Below are 20002 nucleotides of genomic sequence, written 5' to 3'. Positions count from 1 at the left end.
AAAAAAAAAAAAAAAAAAAAAAAAAAAAAAAAAAGAAAAAAAGAAACTGAACTTCTTAGTGGTAGCAGCTTAATTTATGTGGGTTTAAAACCTTGCTATTGGGACCTGAAGAGACAGCTCAGCAGTGAAGAGCACCGGTTTCTCTTCCAGAAGATCTAGGTTCAATCCCTAGCACCCACATATTGGGAGCCATCTGTGTTTCCAATCCTAGGGATACAATGCCCACTTTTGGTCCCCAAGGGCACTAGATGCACGTGGTGAAAAGACATACATGCAGGCAAGACATCCACACACATAAAATAATATATATATATTTAAAATGGCTTTAAAATATGGCATCAGAACAAATACCCAGTCCATAGGCCATAGGCCCATGCTCGGTGTGGCTTAAGCTAGCTAAAGGACCAGGAGTATTCTGGATGGCCCTGGATACCTGGTCAGATGGGACGTAGATGACTCAAGGCCTGGCTGGTCGGTCTGGGGATGAGATGGCTGCAGACATTGTAAGAGAAGAGGAAGCTGTGGACCTGGGTACGGAGGGGAGCAAAGCGCCACCTTTGAGATCCTGCTGGGTCGGAAAGAGACACTCAGGGCATCGTCCCTTTGGTTTTCCAGGGTGACCAGCGGGACGAAGAGGAAGAGTCCCAGATGAAGAAGTCAGAGTCAGAGGTGGAGGTGAGAGCGGGGGAGTGGCAAGTGAGACGGATGGGCGAGGGCTGGCTCAGACAGCTAGCCCTGCCCAGCTCTCTAACTCTTCCCTTGTGCCCTCAGGAGGCGGCTGCCATTATCGCCCAGCGGCCTGATAACCCACGGGAGTTCTTCAGACAGCAGGAACGAGTGGCATCGGCCTCTGGTGGCAGCTGTGACGCGCCCGCGCCCTTCAACCACCGACCAGGTAGTCCTTGTCCCCTTCTTTGCCTGATCCATATTTCTCAGACTGGCCCTAAATCCCTTTGGGACTTCTTGGAAAAGAAGCCTTGCCCAAGGACTCCTTGGAGAAGGCAAGACTCCCTTCAGTGTGCTTCCACCCCTAGCTTTCCAGGTGGTAGCACCCCCAGAGGGGTTGGGTTGGGGGGCCCTGTCAATGTCAGGCTTTGGCTGAGTAATGGTCGCCACTCAAGGCCGGTTGGGCAGATCTGGGAAGGTTCAGACACACTGCTGGTGTTGAGAGCTTCCCTGCAGGCTTGGGCTCAGTCTGGCCTGAAGGCTTTGGAATGCATGTAGGGTGGGATCTTGCTCTAACCTTCAGTGTGAGCATTTTGGAGCCACTGTTCTCTGGGCTGGCTTGTTTGGCTTCTCCTCTTAGGTCCTGCCTCCCCTTGAAGCACCCTTCCATTTCTCGTCTGCTAGCCTAGAGCATTTGCATCTTCTTTGTGCTTGGTCGTGTTGCTGGGGTTCCAGAAGCATGGTAGACTAGACTCATTCGTGCCGCTATGCAGAGGCTGGCTGTTGTGTGTGTGTGTTGTATCTGGTGCTGGCTGGTGGGAGGCATCAGATGGCTTGAGGCTGTGGCCCGGCTTGGCAGAATGTGCACCCTGGCTGATGGTGGCTTGGATAGCTAGGGCTGGCCCTGGGGGTGGGTGAGGCCTTGGGGCAGGGGTGGGGGAGACTGACCCTCTCTTGTCCTCTGTCTCTTTCTCTGTCTGTCTCTCTCGGCAGGTCGTCCGTACTGCCCTTTCATAAAGGCATCGGACAGTGGGCCTTCCTCCTCCTCCTCTTCCTCCTCTTCCCCTCCACGGACTCCCTTTCCCTATATCACCTGCCACCGCACCCCAAACCTCTCTTCCTCCCTCCCATGTAGGTAGCAGCCCCAGGCCTCGGCAGGGTGGGGTAAGGAGGGCCCCGCTTCCCAGCAGCCCCCTCGCCCTTTCTCCCCCAGCCTGACTGCCGACTGCTGGTGTTTATCCCCAGGGCAGGTACTACCTGCCTCTTGTCCCTGGCCCTGTAGGGCACTGGCCCCCAGTGGCCTGATTTACAGGGTCTGGAGCAGTAATCTGGCCCCTTGGGGGTCCTGGGGAGCTCACAGCCCCCACCCACACTCAAGACACAAGGTGGACAGTCCTTGATTCCACCTAGCTCCCACGTCCTCGCTCACTAGCCTGGGCATTTACTCCACAGGCAGCCACTTGGACAGCCACCGGAGGATGGCACCCACTCCCATTCCCACCCGGAGCCCATCTGATTCCAGCACCGCCTCCACCCCCATCACCGAGCAGATTGAGAGGGCCCTGGATGAGGTCACATCCTCGCAGCCTCCACCCCCACCTCCACCACCCCCACCAGCTCAAGGTAAGAGAAGAGCCCCACTGGTACCCATCCTTCCATCAGCCTCTGGGCGGGGAACCGCAGGTTGCCACAGTAACATAGTTCAAAGGACCTGGACCACTCATCCCCAAGCTACACTTCTAAGGAAGTGGCTGTGGCAGAGGAGAGCCCTGGTGTTGCTCTCAGACACGCCTTCTCTAAACCTCCTTGGCTTATCACTGAGGAATGTGGCCTTCCTCCCAGTGGTTTAAAAAGAGTAGGTGAGGGCTGGAGAGATGGTTCAGGGATTAAGAGCACTGACTGCTCTTCCTGAGGTCGTCCTGAGTTCAATTCCCAGCAACCACAAGGTGGTTCACAACCATCTATAATGAGATCTGGTGCCCTCTTCTGGCCTGCAGGTATACATGCAAGCAGGATGCTGTATATATAATAAAAATAAATCTTAAATAAAATAAAAAGAGTGGGTGAAAGGCTAGGTACAGCTGTGGTAGAAGGCATCCCAAACTTCTCCAGAAGTCCCAAACTTGTCACTTTTCCGTGGCGGGGCAGTGCATGGTTCACTGGCGTCCCAGAGCATCTGTCCTTCCCCAAAGGGGCTGACTGCATTGTGTCTGTCCTTCATGTGTGCTGCAACAGAGGCCCAGGAGTCTACTCCCAGACTGGATGGTGAAGAGATCAGCAAGGAGGCCGCAGCCGTAGCAGCAGCTCCTCAGGTCTGGGCTGGCAGTGAAGAGCCCCTTCAGGTGCAGGAACGCAGCCCCATGGAGGACTTGATGTGCACAGAATCTCCAGAGCAGGCTGTCCCGGCTGCCCCTGCAGAGCCTGCTGCCTCTGTCACCTCAGTAGCTGATGCCCATGCAGCTGACACCATTGAGACCACCACTGCCACTACTGACACCACTATTGCCAACAATGTCACCCCGGCCACTGCCAGCCTCATTGATTTATGGCCTGGCAACGGGGAAGAGGCCCCAACACCTCAGGCTGAACCCAGGGTGCCCACGCCACCCTCAGGTGCTGAGGCCTCCCTGGCAGAGGTGCCTCTGCTGAATGAGGCCGCTCAGGAGCCGTTGCCACCGGTGGGCGAAGGCTGTGCCAACCTTCTTAATTTTGATGAGCTGCCAGAACCTCCAGCCACCTTCTGTGACCCAGAGGAGGAAGTAGGAGGAGAGCCGCTGGCTGCCTCCCAGGTCCTAACTATGCCCTCAGCTCTAGAGGAGGTAGATCAGGGGCTGGAGCAGGAGCTGGAACCGGAACCTCACCTGCTGACCAATGGAGAGACCACTCAAAAGGAGGGGACCCAGGTGGGACGGGGGCGCCTGGTGGGAGGGACAGTAGTACGGACGGGGGAGGGCCAATGGCTTGTAGATCCATACTGAGAAGCAGCTCTAGGCCACACCCCTTTCCATCTCTGCATTTGTTCCCTGGCAGGCATCTGTGTTTCCCCAGCAACCAAGGATTCCAAGAGTGGTTGCTGGGGAAACAGGCTCGGGCCTGATAAGATCAGCTGTAGTCCTGTCAGTGGGGTCCTGGTGACCTATGTTTTTATTAAATAAATTAAATAAATAAATAAACCAAAAACAAATAACAAACCCCAGCAGGCCAGCGAAGGATACTTCAGTCAATCACAGGAGGAAGAATTCGCCCAATCAGAAGAGCCATGTGCAAAGGCTCCACCTCCTGTATTCTACAACAAGCCTCCAGGTAGTATCCACGGATGAATGATGGGAATTCTGGAATTCTGGGATGGGATCGGAGGCTAGGGTTGTCACTAAACACGGTTGGCACAGCTCTTAGAGGTTGTGGGGTGGTCGCGGCAGCATTGATGGATCTACCCAGCTTCTCTCTTCTCCCAATATATCCTAGAAATCGACATCACCTGCTGGGATGCAGATCCAGTTCCTGAAGAGGAGGAGGGCTTCGAGGGTGGTGATTAGTAGCGGTGACTGCCCCCTGGCTGCCCTCGCCAAGGCTGCCCACCTGCAGTGGCCTCTGGCCAGCCGGCTTGCAGTGCCAGCATTAGCAGCAGCCCCGCCTGGCTCCCACTCTGGATTCCGGCACTGGCCGGGGACCTGTCTGCTTCCCTACCCACAGGGCCTGACTTTTACAGCTTTTCTCTTTTTTTAAAAGTTGATAGACTTGTACAATTGACTGGTTTTCCTCCCGTTGGTAGTTGAAACAATGTTGCAGATTCCACCCCCTTCCTGCCCAGACCAGATTGTAGCTTAGTCCCTTCCTGCTCAGCTGACCAGGGTGGAGGCCAAACCCTGCTTGGGACCTGGGGTCGGGAGTTCTGATGGGAAAATGTTCCCCCCATCACTTTTCCTAGTTTTATGTTTCTTGGAAAAAATATCACTTTGTATTCTCTATCCAGGGCTTCAGATATTTTGCACGAAATTTAAAACATGGCAATAAATGGCTCGTGGGCTCTGGCTCCCTGGGACCCCTCCCCTTCTCTTTAGCCTTGCTGCTTGGTCGAAAGGAATTTTCAGACCCACCTGGGGCCCCTTGGCTTCCCGCTCTCTCCTGCCGGGCAGGTCCCAGGCTGGAGGTCCTAGGCGTGATTCAAGTCAGGGTTTATGGATGGGATCCAGTGGTTTGGGGTGGCCCCTCCCCAACTCCTTCCTCTCTGCTTGGGTTCTTTTTCACATTAACTTTTTTTTTCTTTTTTTTTTTTTTAAAGCACAAACTTATGTAATGGGCCGTGCTCATATCTGTTAATAAAGAAATCCAGATCCCTTCAGGCCTACTGCTCTGGGCCTCCAGGGGTTGATCTGGCGTGGGCGCCGGCCCTCACGACCCGCTTCCCAACTCCTTTCACCTCCGAGGCTACAGGGGGCGCACAAAAACAGGTTAGAAGGAGACAGAACATCCAGTCCTTGAGAAGCAACCTTTGGTTTCCGAAGGCCGACTCTTTTCTGCACTCCCGCCCTCCGCTCCCAGGGCCAGGACTCGGGCACTTTCCCTAAAAAGTCCACATGCCCGGTCACCAGCACCTTGTGCTTAAAGCAGCAGGTATCTCCCTCCGCTTGTACCAAAGCAGATCACACACCTTTATTATCCTCAAAATGTAACAAACAGGGTAAGAAATCCCTCCCTCCCCCCTCCCCTCCCTGCAGTCCAAGGGAAGCATTTAAAAAGCCTCGCAGTCAGGCTAGGAGTTCGCCCGTGGGGCTCGGGACGCCGGGCGCCCCTCTATACGGCTGTAGTCCTCCCGAACAAGGGGATGGAGACGGGCAGGCGCCAAGCTCCGTGCTCCAGGGGCTCTCGGCTGCTGAGCTCTGAGTCGGTCCAGCTGGGGAAGACCCGGCGGCTGCGGTCCGCCTGCAGGCAGAGGGCAGGGCAGGGGGCGGCGGGCCGCGGGGCGCTGGGAAGATGCAGCGCCGAGGTGTAGCCCCGGTCCAGGAAGAGAGGCTTGTAACTCGGAGGCGGCTGCTCCTGCTTCTCCGCGCTGTCGCGGCGGCTCAGAAAGGGCGTGACGATCTTGCGGTAGAGGCCGCGAGTGTCCGTGAGCACCTCGCTGTAGGGCGGCGGCGGCTCCGCCATCAGCACCGCCTCCTCGTAGCACGGCGGCTTAGACATGTCCGATTCCGCTGCGGGACGGGAAGCGGGGCCGGTGAGGGCGACGCCGCCGGCCCCGGGCACAAGCCTCGCCCAGCCACCACCACCCCAGCCCGCGGCTCCCGGGGCTAAGGGCGGGCGCCTCCGGCACGGGCGGGGAGCGCTCGCCGGCCGAAGCCCGCGCAGCCTTACCTTGGCGCGGATAGCTCCAGGGCCGGGGCGGCACGGAGAGGTGCGGCGGCGGCGGCGGGTGCGGCAGCGCGTGGTGGTGCGGGTGCGCGTGCGCGTGCGGCTGCGCGGGCCCGTGGTGCAGCAGCGGGTGCACGTGCACGTGCGAGTGCGCGTGCACAGGCGCCTCCAGACGGCTGCGGTGCGGCGGCGGCGGCGGCGCCAGGCCCGGAGGACTTCCAGCCAGGCTGCCCTCCAGCTCGAGGGGCTCCAGCTCCAGGGCACGCAGGTTCTGCTCCCTCAGGCGCTCCTCCTGGCGCCGTTTGAGGCGGCGGCGCAGGAAGCTGCAGAAGCAGCAGAGCAGGACGATGAGCCCCCAGATGAGCCAGAAGCCGGCGAAGCACGTGAGGAACGTGTAGGTGCCCTGGGACATCACCATGGCTGCGGCACGGGCGGCAGGTCCTCGGCAGCTTTACTGGACGCTGGGCTCCTCGGCGTGGCCCCGGGGCCGCGCCACGCTCCCAGGTGCCGCCAGTGTCACTCGGGGACCTGCGGCCGGGGGCTGCCTGCGGCGGGGCTCAATAGGCGCGCATGCCGGCGGGGGGCAGCTGTGGTTCCCGCTCCTTTCCATGGCGCCGGCCGGCGCGGGCCTGCTTCACCCGGGGCCGCGAGCGACCTGCGGGGCAGACACAGGGCTCAGCGAAGCTCGCCGGGATCCTTGGTGACTCCCGGCCTGCATCCGAGTCCCGCGCGGGGCCGGGGATGCCTCCTCGGTGGGAACCCCCGCACTCCCCGGGGGGCGGGTGACGTCACCCCGGGATGACGTCACGCCCCGAGGTTTCCCCGATAGGGTTTCCCCCGAATCGGGACCCAGCGACCGCGTGCTGACGCGACTCAAGACGGTCCAGCAGGGGGCGCGCGGAGTCCGCCCGCGACCCCGGGGTCCGGCTTCGAGGGGCTTTCGGTTGCTGTGACTGCCAGGACACTGGAGTAGTCTCGGCGCGGTGTTTTGGGGGGCGAGGAAAAGGGCAGTGCACCTCCTGGAGGCCCACCGGCTGCCCACTTGGATCCCAGTTTCTTTTCTGCACCGCTTCCAACTATTAGCCACGCCTGTAAGAGACTGGCGAGTGGCTGCCACTGCGTGCCACCGCCCGGCCTTTGTCTGCTCCCAACACTGAGTGCTGGGCGTGGATCAGGCCGGCTTTCCTTCCTCTAGGCGCCTCTGCCAGCCGGATTCTAGCCCCAACTCGACTTCCCGCACCACCTACTCATGCGCAAACCCCACTTGGCTGCACCTCTCTTACTTCCAACCCAACCCTCTTCCTTCCACTAATTTCTTTCCCTCTCTGTAGTGGGGTGGAAAATTAGATCTGTCCTTCGGACCCACCTAGCCCTGCAGTCACGACAAACCCTGGCTTCTAGGTCCACCTCCTGTCACAGCAGGGGGCAGAGGACATCCCTGCATGGGGGGTTGAGTTTGGGGCGGGAAAGAAGTCCGCAGCCCTGACTGCTTAGTTAAGGCCTTGCAAACAACAGACAGGTGACCATCCCCATGGAACAGAAATGGGCTTCTCCTGAATACCTTCTACCAGCAACTTACACAACCCTTTGGGTAACTGCTTGTTTCTAACTCACAGCTGGGAACTGGAAGAGCTGTACAGACCGCAGCGCTAATTTGAACCTAGGCCTAGCCACCAAGCCCTGGCCCGCTGAGCTTTTGGGCAGGATGGTTTGCCAGGAGCTTCAAGGAACTGCATGGCCTTGGCACACCCACACTCACTCAGCTTTGGTGCCCGTAATCAGCTTCAGACTCGGGCTGAAAGGGTGCCAGGCCTTGGCCACCCCATCTCCCCAGATGGCTCCTGTCTGACTCTCTGGCTGCCTTCAGCCATGTGTCACTTGGTGCCAGTGCCAGTCCTATCCTCCTGGGCCTGCGTTCCAGAGCAGACAAGGGTAGGAACAATAGCTCTGCCCGCCCCCTTGACAACCCCACCATGAGGCTGCCATGGTGATGTAGCCCAGATAAAAACACGATGCTGCCAGTCACTGGGAGTTAATTAAATCTGTTGTTCTCTTTCCTTGGGCCCTCAGGAACAGGAATTGTTCTGAGGAAACATGCACAAGCTAGAGGTTTTGAGCAAAAGGGCAGAAATGGTCCCGGGTTAAAGAAGGTATTTCTGTGGTTGGAGGTAATGATGCTTGCTAAGTTAGAAGAATCTGCCAAGAAGAGTCAGGGGTGATGTTTGAGTCTGCAATGATGAAGCTGGACAGACATGCTGTCACGGTCCCTTCTAAGAGTATATAAAGAAAGGGAAGCAGGTTCAGAGTCATCAGAAATTGTTTGTTCTTTCCAAGTAGATTTCTGTCTTTGAGACAGGGTGTCACTATGTACTCCCAGCTAGCCTCAAACTCAAGAGCAATCCACCTGCCTCTGCCTCCCCATTGCTGGATGAAAGGCACAGGCTGCTACCACATCTGGCTTCACATGCAGAATCTTAAAATCATTCCCATCACCCTGTCACTTCTGGGTGGAGGATCCTTTGATAGATGAGCTCAGAAGCAAGAGCCTTGTCTCATGCCACACAGCTAAAAGGAGGTGCTACAGTTTAGTTTGCATCTGAATCAGTTGCTGTCCACTTCCCCTGTGGCGAGCTGCGAGTGAAATGCCAGTGTTTGTCAGCACTGGGTCCCTGAGACCTTGAGAACACCCGGTAGTTAGGCTAACTAGTCAGCAAAGTTCCTGCGAGTGGGGAAAGCTCAGGGAGTGGGGAAGAAGTACAAGATGGAGGGAGAGAGAGAGAGAGAGAGAGAGAGAGAGAGAGAGTGTGGCAGTCTCAGGCTCAACACAGAACAAAGTATGAGAAGCTATACCCTAAGGGTACCTAGCCTAGAGTGGGTGTTAGTCTAGACTCCAAAGGATGAACCCCAAATCTGTGTGCTCCTGTGGCTGGGGCAAGGAGTGCAAACCACCATCCAGGCACTGTGCAATCTGAGGCTCAGAGAAGTCTCTTCCTTGGGAACACACTGCTGACCTGGCCTCTGACAACAGCCAGCTCTACAGTCCAACTAATGCTAACCAGTCTCCTGCAGGGGCTACCGAGGACCACCGTCTGGCCCTCTCTGGCCTCTCTTCTGTGTATTCTTTAATCCACAACAGTTGCTCAGTCCATAAACATCAAGAGGGCCAGACAGATCTTTTGAGATGCTCTATCGAACATGCCAAACTTTTCAAAGACCCCTTCCCCACAGCTCTTCCCTGCTTCTGTGCATGCTTTGGCCCTACTTACGGGAATATGCCAACTCAGACCTGGAATCTTGCTCTTAGCCACTCATTGTCTCCCAGACAGCAAACACCAACCACTTGTCCATCTCCCCTGCTGGGACCCCTCCTTCCATCTACCAAGTTACTCATTTACTGTATTCCCTCTGTCTCTTTTTTTCCCCTTTGCCTTATATTCTTGCAGATTATTAAACATTTCTAGGATTCCATCCTGATTTGTGTAGCATTTGGGACATATGGTTTTGCTGGGTTTCTTAGACCATCCTGGGATTACACCAAGGGATGAAACAAGACTCCAGGTGTTTCCTAACCACTGTGCACCCTGCTTCCTCGGGAATCCCTACAATAAGGATTGTGGTAATTTCTGCAAAGGTCACCAAATTGTCTGCCTCTGGGCTGGGTTGACTGGTGGGTTTTGAAATGGTACCTCTGAAACCTGTACAAGCGTCTGAAATATACAGAGGGCAAGCTTGTCTGGATCCAGAGATCTAGCACCACCAACATGTGATTCAAGAGGTCTGGGGTTCACATTTCTAGTCCTGAACTCACTAGGTCACCCACACTGGCCTTGAACTCCATCACAATTCTCTTGCTCCCTTTGCCTCAAAGCTGAATTCACAGGCACAGGCCCCTGTGACCTTTGTGTGAAGACACCTGGCTTCAGAGTTCAAAAAAAAAATTTTTTTTTTTTCGAGACAGGGTTTCTGTGTGTAGCCCTGGCTGTCCTGGAACTCTGTAGACCAGGCTGGCCTTGAACTCAGAAATCCGCCTGCCTCTGCCTCCCAAGTGCTGGGATTAAAGGTGTGCACCACCACCGCCTAGCTAAGAGTTCAAATTTCTAACAATTTCCCAGCAGATGCTATGCCAGAGAAACCCTGTGACCTAGATCATGGTCTCCAGAATGAGTTCCTGCCAGGGCCTCTTGGCCTCCTCCACCGTTCTCTGGACATGTTTACCCTGAGGTACCTCATGGCCCCGGCCTGGGTGAAGATAATAAAAGCTATCGATCTTGGAATGCACTAGAGAATTAACAAAGGCCTGATCAATTGGCACACAGTAGCTAAAAGCCACTTGTGGAAGTGACTGGAGATGCCCGAATACTTGAGTGGTATTTTAGCTGTAGGAGAGGGAATGATTCAGGAGCTGGATCAGTGTATAGTTCATCTTGGAAAATATCAAAATATCACTGGGGGGAAAAAAACCCATGACCCAGCTTTTAACCCTCTAGGGGTGGGCTTGTTTTGTTTTGTTGACAAGGTCTCATTATGTAGCCCTGGCTGTCCTGGCATTATGTAGACCAGGCTGGCCTGGAACTCAGAGATCTACCTACCTCTGCCTCCCAAGTACTGGGATTAAAGGTGTGCACCGTTACAACTGGGTTATAACCAAACCAAACAAAAACCCAGTCATCTATGGATGCAAGGGAAAATGATACTGAGGAGACAGAGTGGTTGAATGTAGTGTGGTGTAACAGGGCCAGGGTCGAGGAGGGAAGCTGCAGTCACCTGTCCTTGCAGGAGTCGTCACTAGCCTCCACAGTTGTGGTCTCAGCACTACTCAAGAGGTCGACTCATGGGCTCACTTGTTTGGGAAGCTCTGAAGACTGCAGAGTCCAGTCATGGCTGGCAAGGCATACCAGGGACACACAGGGGACATTTCCACACCTCTTTCTCACACCAGCACAGGTGTATTAAAGCCAGAGAGAGCTGAACTTGTCTCCCAGAGTCAGCCTTGCACGGACCTGCCACGACCTCACTCCCAATACTCTCACTGGGATCTGTGACCTGACCCTAGCCCAAAGAAATTGCCACAGCGGGCTGGCAAGATGGCTCAGCGGGTAAGAGCACTGACTGCTCTTCCAAAGGTCCTGAGTTCGGATCCCAGCAACCACATGGTGGCTCACAACCACCCGTAATGAGATTGGACGCCCTCTTCTGGTGCGTCTGAAGGCAGCTACAGTGAATTATGCAGGAGCGAGCGGGGACAGAGCCAGCGGACCAGAGCCAGCTGGCTGGAGCCAGCAGGGCCAGCAGAAGTCCTGAAATCAACAGTAGCCACACATGATAGCTCACGGCCATCTATACAGCTACAGTGTACCCATACACATAAAATAAATAAAAATAAATAAATTAATTAATTAAAAAAAAAAAGAAATTGCCACAGGACACCAGAGACTGGAGTCCCAGTCTATCTGTGGACATGGGGGATTTCCTTTGCCCTCACTTCTCAGCTCTGGCCTTGTTGGAGGTAGTGGAGGAATGGGGTCAGGGAGAGCTCAAGCCCATATTAAAACCTCACCTCTGTGGCTCCCTGTGGCTCCATCCCTCACTCGGCATGGACGAGATTTGCTCTTGCAAAGGAGGAGGCCACGTGGCAGGGAAAGATGGTGTTCATGTCTCAGAAGGAGCTGCACGTTTTAACAAGTCAAGCACTGAGAGGAACCCATTAACCCTGTGATCCCATCCTAGTCACGAACCCTAGCTGGCTTCTTTACTTGTAGACCAGGGATGCTAATGTCTGACTGAGGGGCTGGAGAGATGGCTCAGGAGTTAAGAGCACTTGTTCTTCTTGCAGAGGACCCAGGGTTCAATTCCCAGCGCTTATATAGTGTGGTTCACAACAATCTGAAACGCATCAGTTCCAGGGATCTGATGCCCTCTTTTGACCTCGACAGGCACCAAGCACACACATGGTACACGATAGAGTTGTAGGCAAAACACTCAAACATAATGTGAATAAGCCTAAAACAAACAAACAAAAACCCCAAAGCTGTTCAATAATGCCCAAGTCAGTCTTGGGGAGCAGGGACACAACTGATGTGAAAACACTGTAAGTCTAATGTTCACTCCTACATGTGGCCAGCTGCAGGCCAGCACCCCGCATTGTGGTGGTGGCTCACCAGAAACCCCCCCTCTTTACTATGGACTGCATGCAGAGTCAAGAGTTAAGACCTTCAACTTTAGCACAGTCTGTGGATATATCTTGCTGGCCAAGGAGTAGCAATTGCTTTCAACATTCATTCCTCCCAGCGTTTGCACAAAGGTCAGTTTTAAGGATGATCTCAAAAACTGGATGATCTAGACACATGAAGTCCACATATTGCATGGTGACATTAACTGATGAGCAGGCACCTGGCTACATCCCTTGTCCCACTGCCCCTGGTCCCAGTCTCTGGGCTGGGCTGGCCAACCACAGGGCTCTAGCACTGTCTGAATCTGGATTTGTCAGATTGCTCATCATTAAAACTACAAGCCATAAAAGGCCAGTGAGCCCTCTACACCCAGAGACAAGGGGCTGGAGGTCTTCCCTGGGGGCTAAGGCAGCCAGCCTAAGGCTTGGAGTCAGCTAGAGAGAAAATGGAGGAAGGAGACAAGAAGGCAGCCTATCAATAGCACACCCCGTGCGGCATGTGAGGGAGAAAGAAGGCAGCTGATTCAGCGAGAAGGAGGAAAGGCGCACCAAGGCTCGCACCAAGGCTCGCATGGGGAACTTCCTTACTGGAGGAGCACGAAGGCAGGCTAAGAATGTTCCTCTGGCAAGCTCCGTCTAGATCCTGTCCTGCCTGGGTCACATGACTAAGAGGGGCTATGTAAGCAGAGGGCCCTGCACTGGAAACCCAGGGGAATGCTTACCTAGTGTTTGACCTTGGGCAAGTCCCCTTACTCCCTGAGCCCCAAGAGTCTCCATCTAAAACAAGAAGAACAAACTTACCTTTCACAACTGCTCTAAGGATAGGAGACTGTGGATGTAGAACACTCAGATTGCACACAGAGCAGGCAAAGAATGAAAGGAACCTGTGACTAATTCCCCAGGTCTCCCTGCCTGACTTCCCAGGTAGCATCCATTTAAGGGCATCTTATGCCAAGGCCTCAAATGCCCCAGATCCTGGGCACAGATACTTCACTGGATAGAAAGAGAAACCTAGGGATGCTTGGATGTGGTTTCAGGAATGCTGTATCTGAAGCCTGTGGTCAGGGCTGGCATCTGCTGAGTCAGGTCCTGCTGGCAGGGGGGCCATTTCTCTCTCCAGCACACTGTCCGATGAGGGGAGGTTGGGAGGGAAGCCAGAGGTCATTTCCTCTGACTCAGCAGCCCTTCGAGGAGCTCCCTTGGGCAGGGCACCTCCATGTGGCACTGGCCTCTTTGCAGGCCAACCTCCATGCCACCCCACACAGTCAAGGCATTGTGCACAGACAAGAAAGGGGCACTGTGGTCCAGACAATGAGCTGGGTCGCTCCCATCTGGCCTGGGATTCAGCTCTCCTGGGTGAGCAGTGTCCTTTGCTCTGTTTCTATCCCTCCCTGGAGAACGGTGGCCAGGACACCAGACAGAGGCCCACCGCAGACCCATGATTTGGCACATGCACTGGCCACGAGAAGGGACGCTGTTAGCTTCTTTCCTCTTCTCTAGTTTAAAAAAATAAATAAACCACCTCCGGAGAATACGATTTTCTGTTTGGCCATGTTTCAAGGGGGCGAGAGACCACCCTAATGGTAGTTACCAGTTAGAGACCCCAGACCCAACCTCCAGGCCTTTCTCCCGCGACAGGCCCAGGGTCTGGGCCGCCTCCACGTTTGCAGCCACCCTGGGAGTCCTGTGGCGACGACTGCAGCCACGTGGGGGCCGGCTCGTGCCCACGGAGCCGCTCTCCCTCACCCCCACCCTCGACGTGCTGAGGCAGGCACACCCAGACCGGCCAGAAGAGCGATGCTCTCTCCACAGTGCACCCCCTTCCCCCCCTCCTGCGCCCCCGGCCGTGGTGGGGGAGGGGGCGTCGCCACCCCGCAGTCGCGTTGCCGGGGAGCGCAACCCCGTTGCTGTGGCAACGGTTTCCAAGCGAACTGGTAGCGGCTCGCGCCCGGCTCGGGCTCCCTCGCTCACTTTCCCCTCCTTCCTTCCCTCCGGTGTGGACTGGGGGAGGGGCTGCCCGCTGTCCGGGTCGGGGTCCGGGTGGCGATACCAGGCTAGGGCTCTGAGCCACCCGCAGAGAGGGTCATCAGCCCGAAGACCATCTTCCGCCCGCGCTCTGTTCCCGCCCGGCCCGCAGCCGTCGCGGTACTCACGGGCCCAGGCATCCTCCTCGAACTCGTCTTCCTGCCTCGGGGCAAGCGGCCCAGCGGACAGAACCCCAAGCTTGGAGCAGGCAGCGGCCCGGGAGAGCAGACAGTGGCAACGAAAGCCGCTCCGAGCGCTGGGCTGGAGGCGCGGGGCGCGCGCACGGGCGCGTGCTGAGCCTGGCGTGCGCGCGCGCGCAGCCAACAGAGGCATCCCCCACCCCCTGCCACACGCCGCCAAGGCTGCTGCGAGGGAAGGGGTGGGTGGGACTCCGGACCCACCTGCCGCACCCAGTCGCGGCAGAGGATGTGTGCTCGCAATGCCGAGGGCATCCCAGCACTGAGAAAGTACACTCCGTACAGCTCCCAGGCAACAGGCTACCCAAAGGGGCTGGGGGTGAAGGACACACCGGCGGCTTTGCAGCCATAAGACGCCGGATGCTTAGCGGAGCAGCTGAGGTAAGACTCACAGACCCAGAGACTCACAGAGCTCAACCTGGCCATGTTCAGACACAGGTAATGGGGGCAGGGGCTAGATGAAGTCGGCATCCCAGTGTGGCTTCCCCCCAATTCAGGACCCCAACCACTCTGTTCCAGAAGGTATACATTCTAACATACATAGTGAGACCCACACAGACCCACCTGAGCGCTAAATTGCTAAGGTTTCATGAGCATGCTCATCCCAAGGAATGGATACTGCCTAGAGCCGACTCCATCTTCATTTTAAGTTTGACACTGGTGCTTGCCTCTTTGTTTCTACTTCAACTTCTTTATAGCATTAAGGGTGAGCTCCCTGAAGCACCTCCCCCCGTGTAAACTGGGACAGTTATGGCTCTGAGAGCCAGGATCTTACATGAACTGGAGGCCAAGGGCACATAAAGGCAGTGAACCCAGGGCTACACTAGCTTCTGTCACAGTTGGTTGCAGGCGTCTCAAAAGCTGGCATTAGGCACACTGCCCCCAAATGGTGGCATGGACGGCCCCCAACAGCTCGCTATCAGCTCTGCCATCCATCCCCGGTGAGAAAACTGTTTCCCAGTAGCTCTAGTAAAAAGAGCTACTAAAAAAAGAAGTGAGCAAGTAAACACAAACGCACAGGAGACATTCAGGACCCCTGTCCAATGAACTAACTCATGCCTTGGATGGGGAAGGATAGATACTCCAAATGACTGCCCAGTGGTTAGTCCTTCCTTGAGTGTGAACAACTGGGTCTTCCTTGCTGCCTACCCATGGGTGCCATCAAAGGCAGGCCTCTAACACAAACTCTGCCCGACTGTACACTGGACTGCCTTCTAACTTGGCCACCTGGATTCCATGGACTCAAGAGTTAAGACTCAATAGCGCCAAGCCACAATCAGCTGGGGTTCCTTGCTTCTTTCTGGCAGTCATAGCCCTGTGAAACATCAGCAACTAATAGAGCCCTGGTCCCCTTTCTGAGTTGACTAGTTTTTCCCTTATCGTACAGGGGATCAAACCCAGGCCTCTCTCACATGCTAGAAAAGCACCTGTCCCACTGAGGTATGCCCACATGTGCTGTGTGTGTGTGTGTGTGCCCACCACCACCTAACCCACATAGATGGATGGGAATAGTACAGAATGGTTTGCCCAAGTTATATTAGGGTGCTTTTTGTGCAAGGTGGGACAGGTCCTTAAAACCCTTGAGGGACCCTCCCTCCTAGCCTCCAGTAGAGCACATACATAGAGTAGAGCTTTCAAAATTGGCTGCATGTTAATAACCTCAAAAAAGAACTGTATCTTGCAGCCACTCCTTTTCCAACCGAAGTTCAGCTGTGCATTCTGCTCTGCCTGGACACAGATGACCAGTCCTGCATCGTATTAAGCTCAACACTTTTGGGGCCAAGGGACCACTGCTTAGTGTTGTACCTTCAGCCTCCACCCTGTCCGTCAAAATACTGAACACACTGAATGCTACTGTTCCCACACCTCCCTGCCTACCACATGAGCTCCAAGCTGGCAGAGACCTCATCTCCATCTGGGGCCCTGGCTCTCAGCTTAGGGCTGGGTAGGGAGTGGAGTTTGACAGTCTTGTTGGGAAACATCAGGAAGGCTTTAAGGTAAACCTAATCTTAGACAATGAGTTCCCTGGATGCCTCCTAGCCCAAATTTAAAGGGTCTAGATCCAGTAGCTGGTGGAGCACTTCAGGGAGCACCACTTGACACCTATTCACCCTTGCCTGCCTTATCTTTATCTGGCTTCTTTTCTACTCAATGAAAAAACCTGGAGCACCTTATTTCTTTCACATGAACAGAAGCATTAGTAAGCATTCTATGTGCTAGGAGGCCCAGCTGGAGACACTTGCTGGCAACTGCTAAGATGGGTGCTGCTTACGCCTGGTGTTGGAGCATGCACATCATCCTAGGGCTGCACAAGGGCAAGAGGGTCAGGTTTGAGGCCAGTCTGGCCTACCTACATGGTGGGTTCCAGGCCAGCCCAGGAAGCACGGGCTGACCAACTCCCTGCCAGTTTCAGGGATCTGTACCCTCAGACAAGAAAGAGCCTCTGCAGAGTCAGGTTCAGGAGTCATCAGATTAGGACATGTACCCAGGACTGTTGTGTCCACAGTGCATGGTGCAGGCAAGGTAGTTTTGGGGACTCTTGGGAAGCTAAGGATCCTGGGAGGAGTTTGTAGAGCCTAGTAGAAACTTGTGGCTAAATAGCTCTTAGTCCCTAAAATCTGCACAGACAGCCTTCCCATCCCTGCCCCAAAAAAATGCTCTTGCCAATTCTCCCAGGTGACTGCTTCAGGACCTGGCCATTGTTAACTTCAGCAACTCTGACTCAGGTGGCTGGCCCCTATCCATCACACCAGTCTTTCTCAAGCTCCTCTACTCTTTGCCCACCCACAATGTTTTAAGAGAAGAGAATCCTGCATCTTATGCATGTGTGCCACATCAGAATGGACACACAGCAGGTCAGTGTATCACTCAAGGTGAGGATTTCTAACAACAGCTCCTACCTGCTTCCCCAGGCCACTCCCTAGTTTACAAGGCCTCTTTGACCTCAGGGAGCTTAAAGACCACTGAGATCTATCTGCCTCTGTAGCAGTCGTACATACATCCAAGCAGGTATCTAGGCTGTGTCCCATCTAGCAGTGGAGAAATGCAGAGACCGAGTCACCACACCAAGGTTTGGTTCCCTGCAAAGTCCTGAGGACTCCTGGGCTTTTGAAGGACAGCCCATAGACCCATTCCAGGTCCACATCCAGTGCTTTCCAGCTGGGCCAAGAAGTCAAGAAGAATCATTGAAACACCAGAAATAAAAGGAGGCAGGCAGGGTGGCTGGCCAGCCTTGTGCTCAGACTGTATTCGCACAGATACATGGCAGCTCACATTGGTCACATAGAGACACATGGCAGCTCACATTGGCTTTAAATATGGAAAAGCCAGGGCCTTATGGTCCCATGGTGTCCTAATTAGCATCAGGACAGCCATCAGAGTCTGGGAAAGGCCAGGGCTAGGGTCTGGGGCTTAGGCACAGCCTTACCCTCCTCTCTTCACACAATGATACACACTCACCCCCACCCCCAACAGGTGCACAGGGAAGGTGGATTATTGCTGGGCATGTGTCTACTTTTATGAGGGTTCTGGAATGTTGGAGGGCTAATTCTAACCCCTCCTATGGCCTGGCCTGGGGAATTTCTGAAAAGGGTGTCTTCAGGATATGACCCAGAATAAGGACTAATGTGCTCTGGGAGCTGGAAGGCAGAAAGCAACCCACCTCAGGCAGTGGTTGGATGGGTCCCAGTCAGCTTAGTCTGTGGTTACACTATGACCCAGGCCTAGAGGCTACAAAGCTCCCATCTCCAGCTGACAAATGCTGAGAAAGAGTAAAAAGCATTGGGCAACCAGAAGGTGGTGGCCTCAGTCTACACCAGACAGGCACAAGTCTCACTTGGAGGTGGTGGTGGCAAGTGCCATGCTATGGTCAGAGATCTGACCTGGCCCACACTCTTGCTTGTTCATCTGGACTGGGCACTAGAAGCCTGGAGTCTGGCATTAGTTCCTCTTGCCAGCTCCTGGCTCCCCTGGCCAGGCCTAGTTGCCCTAAGTGCCAGGTCCAGGGTGGAATTAAGAATGCTCTGGTGGCTATATACATTCGTACAAATACATAAATACATAAAGCCCCGAGCTCCACAGAGAAGAGCTGAAGGGACGCACCTTTGTCCCAAGATGGCCCAGGCCTTGTCAAACTCAGCTGGGCCAGTGGCTGAGGAACGGAGGACACTGGGGACAGTTCCGGCTGTGTTCCACAGACCACGACTTGCATGGTCAATGGGGAACACCACTGTGCAAAACTGTAAACGTCACTGAGAGTAGCTGCTACCGCCAACCGCCGGTGGGGGCCTCGGCCTGGGGGCTAGAGGCGGGTGGGGAGCTCTTCCTCACTGTCGCTGCAGTTCCCACAGCAATCCTAGAGGAACAGGGAAGACATGAAGGGAGAGAGGCACAGCGGTGCCATTAGTCACCATTAAGGCGGACCAAGGCCAGTGTTATGCCCAGAGAGGGTTGTGGGCTTCCCACAAGAGGCTCAGAGCAGCAGCTCAGGCCCAAACACGGGTGGTGTCAGGGTACAGCTTTCTGGCGACAGACTGAAGTAAGACTAGGAAGCTCCCAGTATCTGTCAGAGCAAGGCCTCTGTCCATCCCCCTGGACAGACTCAGGCACAAGGAGACAGTTGCTAAGCCAAGGTTAGCAGCTTGAAGGGGTCAGGGTGCAGGGAGGCAAGCAGCAGGGAGGGAGCGGGTAAGGTGGACACCAGACTTCTTTCTCCTACATCTCGCCTCTGCCATGGAAGGGCCGCCTGGGGCTCCCCACAGACAGGCAGCAAGGCCAACCCATGAGGAGCCCACACTGCTCACCTCTGGAAAGAGAAAAGAGGCCATGAGACCAGCCAGGCGCAGGGGCCTGGGGGGCAGGCAGGAGTGAGGCACCTTAGGCACCGTTGGAAGATGCCCACTCCCGGGGCAGGCGTGCACCAGCTCCGCCTCCCACCCACTATCCCAGTGGAGCAGGCCGGGGACCCAGGTCAGACAATGCTAGGACTTACTTGGCGACTGAAGAGTCTCTGTAGCAATCCCTTCTTGGGGGGTGCAGTGGGCTGGCCCTTCCAGTCCAGGTCTGGGGGAACGGAACCATCCAGCCCAAAGACATTGAGTTCCTGGAAGCACTCGGTCTCCACCATCTACCCAGGAATAGGAAGCTGTGAGAGTTGGCCCCAGGGATGCCCTACCCGGGCCTCATCCAAGTCACAGGATAATCCCTACCTCATTCTGCCAGGGGATGGACACACTACCCGTGGCAAACTTCTGGTAGAAGTCTTGGTCTGTGGGCTCCAGATCCACGCCTTTAACTGTAGAGAACTGTTCAATGTCCAGGACATCCTTGCAGTAGATGGCCTGGGGCTAAGGAGGAAGAGGCAGGAGTCAGGAAGGCTTGAATCTCTGTCACCCTGGGCAGCTCCCTGGTTTGGAGAACGGCATGGTACCCCACGCACTCCGAAGCTTAGCACCCCACCGTCTCTGAGGCAGTTCTCACCTCTGTAAACCAGGATCATGACCCTTGGCTATGCAGTGACTCTGTAAACTAGGATCATGACCCTTGGCTATGCAGTGACTCTGTAAACCAGGATCATGACCCTTGGCTATGCAGTGAC

General features: G+C 55.2%; 3 protein-coding genes across 6 annotated transcripts in view; 1 reads left to right on the top strand and 2 right to left on the bottom strand.

The window, feature by feature from the left end:
- Dbn1 (drebrin 1) overlaps positions 1-4709 on the top strand; it is a 14474-nt gene extending 9765 nt beyond the window's left edge. The window contains exons 9-15 of one of the 3 annotated variants that reach the window (XM_031359755.1): positions 616-675; positions 772-895; positions 1660-1797; positions 2119-2289; positions 2902-3569; positions 3867-3969; positions 4132-4709. In XM_031359755.1, the coding sequence (XP_031215615.1) occupies positions 616-675; positions 772-895; positions 1660-1797; positions 2119-2289; positions 2902-3569; positions 3867-3969; positions 4132-4202 (1335 nt within the window). In that variant the 3' untranslated portion in view covers positions 4203-4709. Of the gene's footprint in view, positions 1-615; positions 676-771; positions 896-1659; positions 1798-2118; positions 2290-2901; positions 3570-3863; positions 3970-4131 lie in introns of all 3 variants that reach the window. The other 2 variants (XM_031359754.1, XM_031359753.1) reach the window with 2 other exon arrangements.
- Positions 4710-5294: 585 nt separating this feature from the next.
- On the bottom strand, positions 5295-14481 carry Prr7 (proline rich 7, synaptic). The gene is made up of 3 exons (XM_031359758.1): positions 14338-14481; positions 6019-6670; positions 5295-5858 (listed from the first exon to the last, which is right to left on the bottom strand). The coding sequence occupies exons 2-3, from the start codon at positions 6431-6433 to the stop codon at positions 5461-5463; spliced, it is 813 nt and encodes a 270-aa protein (XP_031215618.1). The 5' UTR covers positions 6434-6670; positions 14338-14481; the 3' UTR covers positions 5295-5460.
- A 3143-nt stretch (positions 14482-17624) lies between these two features.
- Positions 17625-20002, bottom strand: part of Grk6 (G protein-coupled receptor kinase 6) — a 16305-nt gene continuing 13927 nt past the window's right edge. The window contains exons 14-16 of one of the 2 annotated variants that reach the window (XM_031359756.1): positions 19614-19751; positions 19397-19531; positions 17625-18760 (exon numbers count right to left, since the gene is read on the bottom strand). In XM_031359756.1, coding sequence (XP_031215616.1) covers positions 18707-18760; positions 19397-19531; positions 19614-19751 — 327 coding nt within the window. In that variant the 3' untranslated portion in view covers positions 17625-18706. The other variant, XM_031359757.1, reaches the window with a different exon arrangement.

Source organism: Mastomys coucha, unplaced genomic scaffold (assembly GCF_008632895.1).
Source record: "Mastomys coucha isolate ucsf_1 unplaced genomic scaffold, UCSF_Mcou_1 pScaffold7, whole genome shotgun sequence".
In the NCBI taxonomy this organism is placed as follows: Eukaryota; Metazoa; Chordata; class Mammalia; order Rodentia; family Muridae; genus Mastomys; species Mastomys coucha.
This window is presented reverse-complemented; position numbering and strand designations above follow the sequence as displayed.